The following is a 14,261-nucleotide window of genomic DNA, read 5'->3' on the forward strand; positions in this document are numbered from 1 at the left end:
ACAGTGTTTGCTGTTCTTTTTATGCCAAAGATAATACTTGTCTGTCTGGGGCATGTTGTTTAGTCTTTCTTTGTGTTTGGAAGCTGTCGATGACCAGAAGGGGAAAGGGTCACTGTGTGAATCACTTGGGTCTCGTCCACTCAAAGCTATGTGTGTAGCTGGTACGGTGTCTCATGTCCTCTCCCCTACCTCACTGGTTGGCTACTTTCACAATCCGGGTCCAATTAACAGTATGTTTGATATAGGCTGTACACAAAAATACAAGAGGTATCTGGCATAATTTACCTCTAATAATTATGCTAACATTATTTGCTCCCGAGTGGCGCAGCGGTCTAAGGCACTGCATCTCAGTGCTTGAGACGTCACTACAGACACCCTAGTTCGATTCCAGGCTGTATTACATTTATATTTTAGTCATTTAGCAGACGCTCTTATCCAGAGGGACTTACAGTTAGTGAGTGCATACATTTTCATACTGGACCCCCTGTATCACAACCTGCCGTGATTGGGAGTCCCATAGGTCGTCGTCCGGGTTTGGCCGGTGTAGGCCATCATTGTAAATAAGAATGTGTTCTTAACTGACTTGCCTAGTTAAATAAAGCTAAAATAAAAATAAAAAACATTTTCAATAGATTTGGTCAATAGATTTACTTGATGATCTCTTGACCTATAATCAATCAATTATGACAGTTTCCAGTCATTATTTTTAATCTCACAACTCAAATGTAGACCGGAGGTAAACAAGGCCTCAGCACTTAACCACCTTTATCTTCTCGTCACTACAAGACTGCTGGCTCAGGACTGCTCGCTCAGTCCTAACGTAATAGCCTGGTGACAACGAGGTTACCGCATGCATTTTCTTTTTTTTATGGGAGGAAACGGAGAAGGAACAGGGAAATAACGGACCATTAAATCCATCTGTGTGTTGGGCTGGAGAACAGTAGCAAGCAGTAGCAACAGCTCTGTATGAGGTCTCTACCCGGTGTCTGTCATTACAAACTGTGAGTAGCTAATAAAAGCTGCGCGCGCTCGGCATCTCTGCTCAATCCAGCCCTTTTCACTCAAGGCATTCTCTGTGCGCACTTTACCATGTAGCCAGAGCCACATAGTCGTGGCACCTACAGTTATTTATTTTCTTGCGTAGACTTATTTTCAATGGTCTCGCTCTTTTTTTACAACTTATTTCAGCATGATGGCAAATTATCAAAGGTTGGTTATTTTCAAAGGTGAATTCAAACGGCAGAGAGCTGTCAAACCTCGTTTCGGCTGAACGTATTGGAGAGTTGTTTGAGAAGGTTTCATGGTGGGAAATGAAGACCCAGTGAACTCAGACAAACGGAATAAAGTTTTACATTGGATGATATTTTATCGATTTTAAAGGTAAGGAAAATATAGAAATGTGTCATTATCAAAATGTCATGTTATATCGGGTCTTAAAATTCATTGACACATGCCATTAATTTTCAAACTGACATTTTCTGTCAGTTTAGGTGTATGAAAAAATATTCGAGGCTATAATTTTTATTCAGTAATCATGGTAAAGAAAAACACAATGGAAATCATGCGTGTTGATGTTATTGAAAGATGTATTTAATATTTAAGCTTCAAATCACACTATCACTATAGTCTACTTAGTTTTTTCTAATGTCTTGTCACATTCATAGACTGAGTGATTTATGACACTATTTTATCAGACGACTATCATTGCATTAACTCTTTCATGCATGATAACAACGCACTTCAATTTCCTGATCGAATGACATTTTTAACTTGGTTGCCATGAAAAGAATTTGCGCATATTTAAGTATTGATGGTTTCAATCCCTGACCCCTCTCTGTGATCACATCTGAAACGTGAATTTGAATTTATGGATCATTGGCTCACATGGTCTGTTGCTGCATGAACAAACAGATGAGTAGCTCCTTATCTTCAACTCCAGATTTCCCACACAGCCCTTTAAATCAGTGGGCCAAAGGTTTGTGACAGAGTCACTGTGTGTCTGAACAAGGTAGCAATCTGTCGGGTAGTGCCTGAACAGCACTTGTGGTCTATTCTAAATCAAAGCACTGTAAAGCATTGACCCAGCCAGTGAAGAGAAAGGTCTGTAAACTGGCAGAACAAGGTAGACAACCTATCAGGTGCCTGAACAGAGACCTATTCTATTATATTCTAAACCAAAGCAATGTAAAGCATTGAGCCTGAAGAGACACAGGGGTAATTTTGCGGAACAAGATTGCAATCTATCAGGTGCAGGATCAGCCCACGGGTGGTCTATTCTATGTTATTCTATTCTAAATCAACACACTGTAAAGCATTAAACCAGTCTTGATTTGTGCGAGCTGGCCCGGAACGTCTTGTAGCAAGAGCCTATCTCCTGTTTCTGTAGCATGAGGCAGCTTGAGTAACCCCCTGGACAGGACGCTAGTCTATCGCAGGGCCTTACCCAAAATCTCATACCTCCTTATGTCCTTGAATGAGACATGAGCTCCCCTAAATGAAACAAATGTCCAACTTTGGCGGGGGGACTCTAATTGAATCATTCTCCTATTTGTTTAAAATGCAATTTTTTACTGCTATAGTGGTAAATATGAAAATAAAAGCTAATTCCAAATGAAACGAACACCCCGTCATGGTTTAAACAGTAACAGTTCGGTTCAGGTTAATTCAATCGCATTCATTTCTCTACCCCGCCTGTCTCTCTCTCTCTGTCTGTCATGAGGTTTCGCTAGCGAACTTGCAACATTGTATCGACTGGGTCCTCACAGTTTTCCGCGCCAATGACCTCTAGACAGACACAGACAGCTGTATTAGCATTCCGTATTTCAGCCCGTTTTTCTATCAGGTGCCTGATCAGCCCACAGGTTGTGTATTCTATTGAGGCAGTGCCTGAAAAGACAGAGGGGAGTAATCTGGCATTACAATGAATCAGGTTCCTTAACAGCCCACGGGAGGTCTTCTAGTCTTTTCTTCTCTATATTATATTATATTTAATTCTATTTAAATGTATTTTATTTAATTATATTATATTTCAATTCTAACACTAGGCTTAGATCCAGACTACTGAGACTGAACCACTTGTTGACCGATTGCTCAATGTTGCATTCAATACATACTGTACAGTGCATCTATTAATAGTTCAGTAGCCAACGTCAACCCAACGATTCCATTTCAACGAGTCCAAAATTGTACATGTAAGCATGGAGCAAACATGTTACATCATGCATCTGTTAATCTCAAATGGCACCCTATTCCCCATGGGCCCTGGTCAAAAGTATTACACTATGTAGGTAATAGGGTGCAATTTGGAATGCAGAATATGATTAGGTAATTACACTGAGTGTACAAAACATTAGGAACACCTTCCTAATATTGAGTTGCACCCCCCTTTTGCCCTCAGAACAGCCTCAATTCAGCGGGGCATGGACTCTACAAGGTGTCGAAAGCATTCTACAGGGATGCTGGCCCATGTTGACTCCAATGCTTCCCACAGTTGTGTCAGTTGGCTGGATGTCCTTTGGGTGGTGGACCATTCTTGATACACACAGGAAATTGTTGAGCATGAAAACCCAGCATCGTTGCAGTTGCAGTTCTTGACACACTCAAACCAGTGCGCCTGGCACCTACTACCATACCCCATTCAAAGGCACTTAAATATTTTGTCTTGCCCATTCACCCATGTCTCAATTGTCTCAAGGCTTAAACATCCTTATTTAACCTGCCTCCTCCCCTTCAGCTACACTGACTGAAGTGGATTTAACAAGTGACATCAATAAGGGATCATAGCTTTCACCTGGATTCACCTGGTCAGTCTATGTCATGGAAAGAACAGGTGTTCCTAATGTTTTGTACACTCAGTGTATAGCAGTGTTGTGAATTTGGTGCATTGATATAAACCGTTTCAGTTGTTAGGCTACTCTCTTTATCCCTGGCACGGTAGGTGACGAGCTAGCTTTTCATTAAACAACATAATGAGGATTTCTATCAGCCTAATCGAGGTGTTCGAACGAGGCTGGATTTCTCGTAATGCGACTGTCGTTTTAGGTATAATGCTTTCGGTATAATGCCGGGAGCCGCTTGTGTATTTGACAGCTCTAATTCAGTTCCACTACTGACACCGCCAAACAACCGCTATGTGGGTGTCAGCTAGTGTGGATCTGATAGAATCTAGCCAATGGTCTGCGCCCCAAATAACACCCTATGGGCAGTGGACACCTTATGGGCCCAGGTCAAAAGTAGTGCACCATAAAGGGAATAAGGTGTTATTTGGGAAGCACACATGGACACATGGCATAGGCAATGTCATCATCTGTTTGACTGTTTTGTTTTCAACATCCCACACACCCCTCCCTCGTATCTGGTGTTGCTTATTTAGCACAACAATACCCATATCTCAAACAACTGGCAGCTTTCATTGTGCAGGAGGTGCAATGACAAATTGGCATAATGAAACATGTTATGATATTGATATTATCTCAGGTTGGCAGGGGGCATTCCTCTCACTGTGTGCTGACACCGACCTACACTCCAATTTGAATCTGTCACGGCTCACTGATTGAGGTGCCGCGGTCCTTTCTTTCTTTCAATTACTTAGGCAGGAATAATTTACATACTAATTTGCATTAATTCCCACCCCCTAATAAATACATGTTTTCTATAACAGTGGAGAGGAGTAACCTTTGGGTTGTTATTTACTGAGGGAAGAATATAGTCTAGTATCAAGTGAAGGACAAGCAGTTCTCAGGAAGGGGGCTGTGACTGGGGAGTTGACTGAATGATTTCCCTATGGTGTGTGTAGCTCAGTGTGTGTGTGAGTGCATACATGCGAATGTGTATGTGCATACGTGTGTGTATGGGTGTGTGTGTGTGTGTGTGTGTGTGTTGCAGTGTGCTAGTCCAGTAGACATGACAGCATAAGCTAGAAGGAAACCTATACTTTGACTTCAGATAAAAGGCAGAACTTAAGCTGTTCTATATTGTATTTAAAAGGAGAGAGAATTCCCAGCGGAGCTCTCAAAACACACACCAGGACCCTACTGTTACATCTTTTAATCTGCTATGTGATTACATTTGATAAGGGCTTTTATGGCTGAATAGTGAAAAAAGTACCCAACATGCTGTGAAACCAAAGACTGAGTGCATAAACAGCTGGACCCTCCTGCAGAGATGTCATGTACAGTGCCTTCGGAAAGTATTCAAACTCCTTGATTTTGTTGTGTTACAAAGTGGGATTAGAATGGATTTAATTGTCATTTTTGGTCAATGATCTACACAAAATATTCTGTAATGTCAAAGTGGAAGAACATTTCTACAATTTGTAAAAATAAAAATAAATAAAAAACATATATGAAAAATAAAACACTAACATACACTACCAGTCAAAAGTTTGGACACACCTACTCATTCAAGGGTTTTTCTTTATTTTTACTATTTCTTACATTGTAGAATAATAGCGAAGACATCAAAACTATGAAATAACACATATGGAATCATGAGGTAACCAAAAAAGTGTTAAACAAATCAAAATATATTTTAGATTTTAGATTCTTCAAATAGCCACCCTTTGCCTTGATGACAGCTTTGCACACTCTTGGCATTCTCTCAACCAGCTTCATGAGGTAGTCACCTGGAATGCATTTCAATTAACAGGTGTGCCTTGTTAAAAGTAAATTTGTGGAATTTCTTTCCTTCTTAATGCGTTTGAGCCAATCAGTTGTGCTGTGACAAGGTAAGGGGGGGGGGGGGGGGGGGGGTTATACAGAAGATAGCCCTATTTGGTAAAAGACCAAATCCATATTATGGCAAGAACAGCTCAAATAAGCAAAGAGAAACGACAGTCCATCATTACTTTAAGACATGAAGGACAGTCAATACGGAACATTTCAAGAACTTTGAAAGTTTCTTCAAGTGCAGTCGTAAAAACCATCAAGCACTATGATGAAACTGGCTCTCATGAGGACCGCCACAGGAATGGAAGACCCAGAGTTACCTCTGCTGCAGAGGAAATGTTCATTAGAGTTACCAGCCTCAGAAATTGCAGCCCAAATAAATGCTTCACAGAATTCAAGTCACATAGACATCTCAACATCAACTGTTCAGAGGGGACTGTGTGAATCAGGCCTTCATGGTCGAATTGCTGCAAAGAAACCACTACTACAGGACACCAATAAGAAGAAGAGACCTACTTGGGCCAAGAAACATAAGCAATAGACATTAGACCGGTGGAAAATTGTCCTTTAGTCTGGAGTCCAAATTTGAGATTTTTGGTTCCAACCGCATTGTGGTCCTCTGTAGCTCAGCTGGTAGAGCACGGCGCTTGTAACGCCAAGGTAGTGGGTTCGATCCCCGGGACCACCCATATACAAAAAAAAAATGTATGCACGCATGACTGTAAGTCGCTTTGGATAAAAGCGTCTGCTAAATGGCTTATTATTATTATTATTATTATTATTGTCATTGTGAGACGCGGTGTGGGTGAACGGATGATCTCCGCATGTGTAGTTCCCACCGTAAAGCATGGAGGATGAGGTGTTATGGTGAGGGGGTGCTTTGGTGATGATTACCCTTAACCAGAATGGCTACCACAGCATTCTGCAGCGTTACGCTATCCCATCTGGTTTGGGCATAGTGGGACAATCATTTGTTTTTCAACAGGACAATGACCCAACACACCTCCAGGCTGTGTAAGGGCTATTTTACCAAGAAGGAGAGTGATGGAGTGCTGCATCAGATGACCTGGCCTCCACAATCCCCCGACCTCAACCAAATTGAGATGGTTTGGGATGAGTCGGACAGCAGAGTGAAGGAAAAGCATATGTAGAAACTGTTAGAAAAGCATTTCAGGTGAAGCTGGTTGAGAGACTGCCAAGTGTGTGCAAAGCTGTCATCAAGGCAAAGGGTGGCTATTTGCAGAATCTCAAATATAATATATATTTTGATTTTTTAAACACTTTTTTGGTTACTACATGATTCCATATGTGTTATTTCATGGTTTTGAAGTCTTCACTATTATTCTACAATGTAGAAAATAGCAAAAAATTAAGAAAAACCCTTGAATGAGTAGGTATGTCCAAACCTTTGACTGGTACTGTATATCTTGATTAGATAAGTATTCAATCCATGTTAGAATCACCTTTGGCAGCGATTACAGCTGTGAGTCTTTCTGGGTAAGTCTCTAAGAGCTTTGCACACCTGGATTGTTCAATATTTACATATTATTCTTTTTTAAATTCTTAAAGCTCTGTGAAGTTGGTTGTTGATCATTGCTAGACAGCCATTTTCAAGTCTTGCCATAGATTTTAAAGCCAATTTAAGTCAAAACTGTAACTAGGCCACTCAGGAACATTCAATGTCATCTTGATAAGCATCTCCAGTGTGTATTTGGCCTATAGGTTTTCCACTAGGATTTTTTGCCTGTGGTTAGCTCTATTCTGTTTCTTTTTATCCTAAAGAAATCTTGTCCTTGCCGATGACAAGCATACCCACAACATGATGCAGCCACCACCATGCTTGAAAATGTGAAGTTTTACTCAGTGATGTGTTATGTTGGTAACTACAATGTTGGTGATCCATCCTCAGTTTTCTCCTATCATAGCCATTAAACTCTGTAACTGTTTTAAAATCACCATTGGCCTGATGCTGAAATCCCTGAGCAGTTTTCTTCCTCTCTGGCAACTGAGTTAGGAAGGCTTTGTTTGTATCTTTGTATTGACTGGGTGTATTGATACACCATCCAAAGTGTAATTAGTAACTTCACTATCCTCAAAGGAATATTCAATGTCTGCTTTTTTCCCCCCACCCATCTATCAATAGGTGCCCTTCTTTGCGAGGCATTGGAAAACTTCCCTTGGCTTTGTGGTTGAATCTGTGTTTGAAATCCACTGTTCGACTGAGGGACCTTGCAGATAATTGTATGGGGGTACAGAGATGAGGTAGTGATTAAAAAATCATATTAAACAATGTATTGCACACATAGTGAGTCCATGCAACTTATTATGTGACTTGTTAAGCAAATGTTTACTCCTGAACTTATTTAGGCTTGCCATAACAAAGGGGTTGAATACTTATTGACTCAAGACATTTGAGCTTTCATTTGTAATAGTAATTTTAAAAAAAAGATCGAAACAAATTCCACTTTGACATTATGGGGTATTGTGTGTAGGCCAGTGACCAAACATACTTTCTGAAGGCACTGTATGTTTTATCACAAATGGGATACAAATCAGGGGACATGTGCCCTCGGTTAATGGGCGTTAATGGAGCATGATGCCTATGCATTTATGGACAGGATATGGGTCTATCACCATCGATTTTCGAAGATCATGGGGCTTACCCAGTACTGATTACCACAGGCTGACTGTAGACAGAGGCTGTGGCTGAACCAGCCAACCAAGAGTCTCTCTCTCAACAGACACCTCTAGGACCAGGGGCCTCATTTATAACGTTACGTAAATTTCACACTCAATTTCTGCGTGCGCCATTTCTGAAAAGTTTGTGCACTTACAGAAATATTGAGATTTATAAACTTGGCGCAAGCCATACATAGCATGTTTCCAGTTATGAATCAGACCTGTCATAAAACTGTGCACGTGTGAAGGAGCATTAAAACTCTGCCTGGAAGACGCCCTCCATTCACCTTTTATAGAGACAATAACATCCTTTATTTGCTGTATAATTTGGAACTATTGGCATTAGGCCACAGCATGCAGATGACGAATTGTTGTTCAATATTTAGTTTATCAATATAGGCTCTGAGATTAAATATGCAACGATGTCACGCTCCTATCACACATCAATACTGTATCCTACCCATACCGATGTTATATAAAGCTACTGGTCTATTTACTGTGTTGGCAAAACACTTTAATCTTTAGCAGTAGGCCTAATTTATGCTATATCTGGAAAATGACTGTGTCCGTTTCTGGAAGAAAACAATGGCAAATAGTTGTGAACTATCAGCAGAGTGTTTGGATTCAACAATGTTTAGCATCGACTTTCCCCCCAACCTAAATATGATGGACTGCCTGCAAATTCTGAAACATTGTCTAGGGCAGGATATATATATATTTTTTAACTTACAGTAGCATACATAGGCCTACTTCAATGTAAAACATAAACTGTTCAACTGTTAAATTCGACTGTATACCGGTATTATAAACCTCGCTGATATTACAAAACTTGAAATAGCCTACATATAGCACATCCATGTATTTACTAGGCTACTAGGTCCAATTAAATGAGAGATGCGCATGGTAATTTGTTATAGGCTATGGCTCCTTCGGGAATATGAACCCATCACGGACAGAAAAGGTGAGGAATTTATTCGGCAATGGTTTTGAAAATAAAATAATAGGAACAAGATTCCTATGTCTAATTATTTTAGATTTAAATAAAACACTGATTTTCGCTCTTCTCACCAATGGCAAATGGCTGCATTCTTGTTAATATGTTTTCCTGTGTTTTTTTATGAATAAGCTTTTCATCATATCCCCCATTTGCACACGATGCTTACTTGCCAGCGTGCAATATAATATTTAAACCACTAGCAGATGTGAGTACGCATGGTCTAAAGTTTTTGGGGTGAGCACATTCTCACATCATGTAAAACTTTTATAAAATGCCAACTTTTGCGTGAAAACTGGCGCATGCACATTTTGGGTTATATTTTGTATGTATGCAGGGTTTACAAATGAGGCCCCAGGAACCAATGGTCTGGAGTGTGATTGCAACATTTACATTTTACATTTACGTCATTTAGCAGACGCTCTTATCCAGAGCGACTTACAACACAGGTTACCCAGTGGTTACCAAGTTACATAAGGACATTAGTAAATATATACCCAATGCATGGGAGGTAGGGGAGAGCAAGTTGCCCTGTGTGCCAGACCTGGGTTCAAATAGTATGTGTTCTTTCGAATACTTTGAGTGTTTGAGTCCGTCTGGAGTGCCAGATGGGTGGGGTTTCCAGTTCTGGGACTATTTCATTGGTTCCATTACACCAGGCAAGCTCAATCAAGCCCAGGTAAAGTATTTAAAATAATTTAAAATAGTATTTAAACCAGGTCTGCCTGTGTGGTTTCAAAATAATAATAATAATAATAATATGCCATTTAGCAGACGCTTTTATCCAAAGCGACTTACAGTCATGCGTGCATACATTTTTTTTTGTGTATGGGTGGTCCCGGGGATCGAACCCACTACCTTGGCGTTACAAGCGCCGTGCTCTACCAGCTGAGCTACAGAGGACCACAAAGCCATCCCATCTCTTCCTGGTTTGAGCCAGGTTATTATTAATGTAGTCTAGGATGAGCATGGTTTTATTGCAACAGCACAAGCGTGGCACACTTATTAAAATCCTAATAAATTAAGTCAGCAGCATGTGCCATCCTCAGAGCTGAGGGGGGCAGACTTACCTGCATTGTCTGGAAAGACAGTCACTTCTAGTTATGCTACAGTTTACACATAAGCATTTGTAGACAGTCATAATAGTCTTCATGTTGTTATAGCCAGTGGTGTAAAGTACTTAAGTAAAACTACTTAAAAGCACTACTCAAGTCGTTTTTTTGTTATCTGTACTTTACTATTTATATTTTTGACAACTTTTACTTAACTACATTCCTAAAGAAAATAATGTCATTTTTACTCCATACATTTTCCCTGACACCCAAAAGTACTCATTACATTTTGAATGCTTAGCAGGACAGAAAAAATGTCCAATTCACTCACTTATCAAGAGAACATCCCTGGTCATCCCTACTGCCTCTGATCTGGCAGACTCACTAAAGACACATGCTTTGTTTGTAAATGATGTCTGTGTTGGAGTGTGCCCCTGGTTCTCCAGAAGAAGAAAAAAATAAAATGGTGCCTGTTTAATAATATAAGGAATTTAAAATGACATACTTTTGATACTTAAGTATATTTGAGAGATTACATTTACGTTTGAAACTGAAGTATATTTAAAACTAAATACTTTTAGGCTTTTACTCAAGTAATATTTTACTGGGTGACTTTCACTTTTACTTGAGTCATATTCTATTAAGGTATCGTCAAGTATGACAATTGGGTACTTTTCCCACCACTAGTTATTGCTAATATAATAAACAAATATTATCAAACGTGTTTAAACGCAGCTTGGACAAAAAGGGTGTTAAACGGAGGGACTTGAAAATCCAAAACAATTTACCCCAAGGCACCTCAACTTAGAAAAACAAGAACTGCAATGATCTTTGAGGTTCATTAGGGACCAAAAAAATGAAGATTGTTCCTAATGAAACTCTAAATCTGAGGGGGGAGGGGGACAGAGAGTAAATGTACATTCATATTCCATAACTGTGTGCTGTTATGTTTTGGGAGGCCTTTCAAAAATGTTTGTTCCCTAGAGAGAGCGACTGAGACAGAGAGACACCACATTGATTCTGTTCTTTTCTTCCATCCATGCAGGTGGGATGTCATAGTCAAAGCTCCTTGGATATCTGAGAGACATTGAGGAACCAGAGCCGCCATGGACTCCTGGGTGTTCCCCTCCTCGCTCCCCAACATAACCGAAGAACCCCTGATGTACGACAGCTTTATTCTGGGCAACGAGTCAACGGAACCCAATGGTACCTATACTGGTGACAACACGTTCAACCAGACCAGCACCATGGTCATCACCTTCCTCTACTTCCTGGTGTGTGGTATCGGTCTCTGCGGCAATGCCCTGGTGATCTACGTCATCCTGCGCTACGCCAAGATGAAGACGGTCACGAATATTTACATCATGAATTTGGCGGTTGCAGATGTTCTGTTCATGTTGGGGTTACCGTTCATCGCCATTCAGCTGGCGCTGGTCCACTGGCCGTTTGGTGCGGTGCTGTGCCGCGTGGTCATGACAGTGGACTCACTCAACCAGTTCACCTCCATCTTCTGCCTTATGGTCATGAGCATCGACCGCTACCTGGCCGTGGTGCACCCCATCCGGTCCACCAAGTGGCGTAAACCACGTATGGCCAAGACCATCAACCTGGCGGTGTGGGGGGTGTCGCTCCTGGTCAACCTGCCCATCATTATCTACAGCGGTTTAATCACCAAGCACAATAGTTGCTTCTGTACCATCGTGTGGCCAGAGCCCGAGGAGGCCTACTACACCGCCTTCATGTTCTACACCTTCGTCCTGGGTTTCTTCCTCCCGCTCATGGTCATCTGCCTGTGTTACCTTCTCATCATCATCAAGGTCAGTCTCATGGTCATCTGCCTGTTACATCACCATCACGGTCAGTCTCATGGTCATCTGCCTGTGTTACCTTCTCATCATCATCAAGGTCAGTCTCATGGTCATCTGCCTGTTACCTCATCATCAAGGTCAGTCTCATGGACATCTGCCTGTTACCTCACCATCAAGGTCAGTCTCATGGTCATCTGCCTGTTACCTCACCATTACCATCAAGGTCAGTCTCATGGTCATCTGCCTGTTACCTCACCATCAAGGTCAGTCTCATGGTCATCTGCCTGTTACCTCACCATCACCATCAAGGTCAGTCTCATGGTCATCTGCCTGTTACCTCACCATCAAGGTCAGTCTCATGGTCATCTTCCTGTTACCTCACCATCACCATCAAGGTCAGTCTCATGGTCATCTTCCTGTTACCTCACCATCACCATCAAGGTCATACTTGTTTTACACCGTTCTGCCACCACTACGGTGTCCATATTAGGACAGCCTCAGTGTCAACATGCTACTGATACAACTCCTGCTGAGACAGAGGCTGACCTACATAGATGAGACTGACAACTCCAAGACTACTGCCGTCTTTCTATACTTTTATTTTCATTTTAAGATGACTAAATTGTTGTGCCCTATTGTATGTTGTCATGGTAGCAGGGTGTGTCTACTTTAATCTATTGTTTTCTTCTTTTGTTTTTGCCTGTGTGGTGAAGTGCCTTGAGATGTAGCTATATTTACCTATATTTTAAAGTGGGCTATACAGATCAAATCTTTAATTATTACTACTATCAAAGTGAAGTTCTCAGGGATCCGTGTCGGGTCCCCTAATATTTACCTATTTTTTAAAGCTATACAAATAAAATCTATTATTTTTTAGGTGAAGTCCTCAGGGATCCGTGTCGGGTCCACTAAGAGGAAGCGCTCGGAGAGGAAGGTGACCCGCATGGTGTCCATCGTGGTTGCCGTGTTCGTCTTCTGCTGGCTGCCCTTCTATGTCTTCAATGTGACTTCGGTGACAGGAACCATCTCCACCACGCCCTTCCTGAGGAGCACCTTTGCCTTCGTGGTGGTCCTGGGTTACGCCAACTCGTGTGCCAACCCCATCCTTTACGCGTTCCTGTCAGAGAACTTCAAGAAGAGCTTCCAGAACGTTCTGTGTCGGAAGAAGGTGGGCGGGCTGGATGTGATTGAGCGCAGCGACAGCAAGCAGGACAAGTCTCGTATGATGAATGACCCCACGGAGACTCAAAGCACGCTGCTCAATGGAGACCTGCAGACCAGCATTTGATGTTTGTTTACACTAACGCATCCCCTTATGTGTGATCTATACAGACATCTTTGATTTCACATCAAAGCTCCCTCACAAGCTCATCACACACAAACAAAAACACAAACAAAACACATGCATACACACAAACGCACAGAAACAAACACACATGTTTCTGCAGATGGAATTGATCATCCTGACCTGTTATCATGCCCTATGAACAACTCATGTAGGGAGAGTGATTGTAGTTGATCTCATAGTGTGATATTCTGTAAGCATTCTCTTCCCCCGTGGATGAGGTGAAAAAAGGCCAAAGGAACTAAGCCCTCATGGTGTCTGCTCCTCAACGGCTGTTATCACCCTCTTCATGTCTCATATTTCTGTTTACAACCTCTCTCTTTACTTTCTAAAAAGACATACAATGATATGACAGTGGGTTTTCCTGGTGGTAAAACCCATCAATTGTAATATAGTCATAAAGGAGAGAATACTAACTGTAGCTGTGACTTTGCTCTCTGTTTGGGTGGAAAGCTGAAGACGAGTACTGAGTGTATTGACACTGGGAAGGAGTGGACAGTGACAGGATCACATGAGGACCAGAACAGGGTTGTGTTCATTAGGCCCCAAAAGGAAGAAAGGGACTGAAACCGGGAAGTGCTACCTGAACTTGTCCAATAAGAAACATTTGTTTTCTGCTGCAGAACATTTTGCCATGTTGTGTCCTGATTAATAAGTCCCAGACCGTTACTTACAGTTACTGATTGACATCAGATGAGACTTAACCATGGAGATCAA

General features: G+C 41.4%; 1 protein-coding gene across 1 annotated transcript; it reads left to right on the forward strand.

Moving 5' to 3' along the window:
• Nucleotides 1-842: 842 nt before the first annotated feature.
• LOC311114096 (somatostatin receptor type 2-like) lies at nucleotides 843-13,636 on the forward strand. Its single transcript, XM_084189377.1, has 3 exons — nucleotides 843-1,380; nucleotides 11,437-12,208; nucleotides 13,077-13,636. The coding sequence occupies exons 2-3, from the start codon at nucleotides 11,498-11,500 to the stop codon at nucleotides 13,485-13,487; spliced, it is 1,122 nt and encodes a 373-aa protein (XP_084045503.1). The 5' UTR covers nucleotides 843-1,380; nucleotides 11,437-11,497; the 3' UTR covers nucleotides 13,488-13,636.
• Nucleotides 13,637-14,261: the final 625 nt, after the last annotated feature.

This window comes from Coregonus lavaretus, assembly GCF_964263955.1.
Source record: "Coregonus lavaretus genome assembly, contig: HAP1_SCAFFOLD_442, whole genome shotgun sequence".
Taxonomy (NCBI): domain Eukaryota; kingdom Metazoa; phylum Chordata; class Actinopteri; order Salmoniformes; family Salmonidae; genus Coregonus; species Coregonus lavaretus.

Coding starts and splice junctions, on each gene's coding strand:
- LOC311114096 (XM_084189377.1), top strand. CDS start 11,498: ATGGACTCCTGGGTGTTCCCCTCCTCGCTCCCCAACATAACCGAAGAA. Junction 12,209..13,076: donor ACCTTCTCATCATCATCAAG/GTCAGTCTCATG, acceptor ATTATTTTTTAG/GTGAAGTCCTCAGGGATCCG.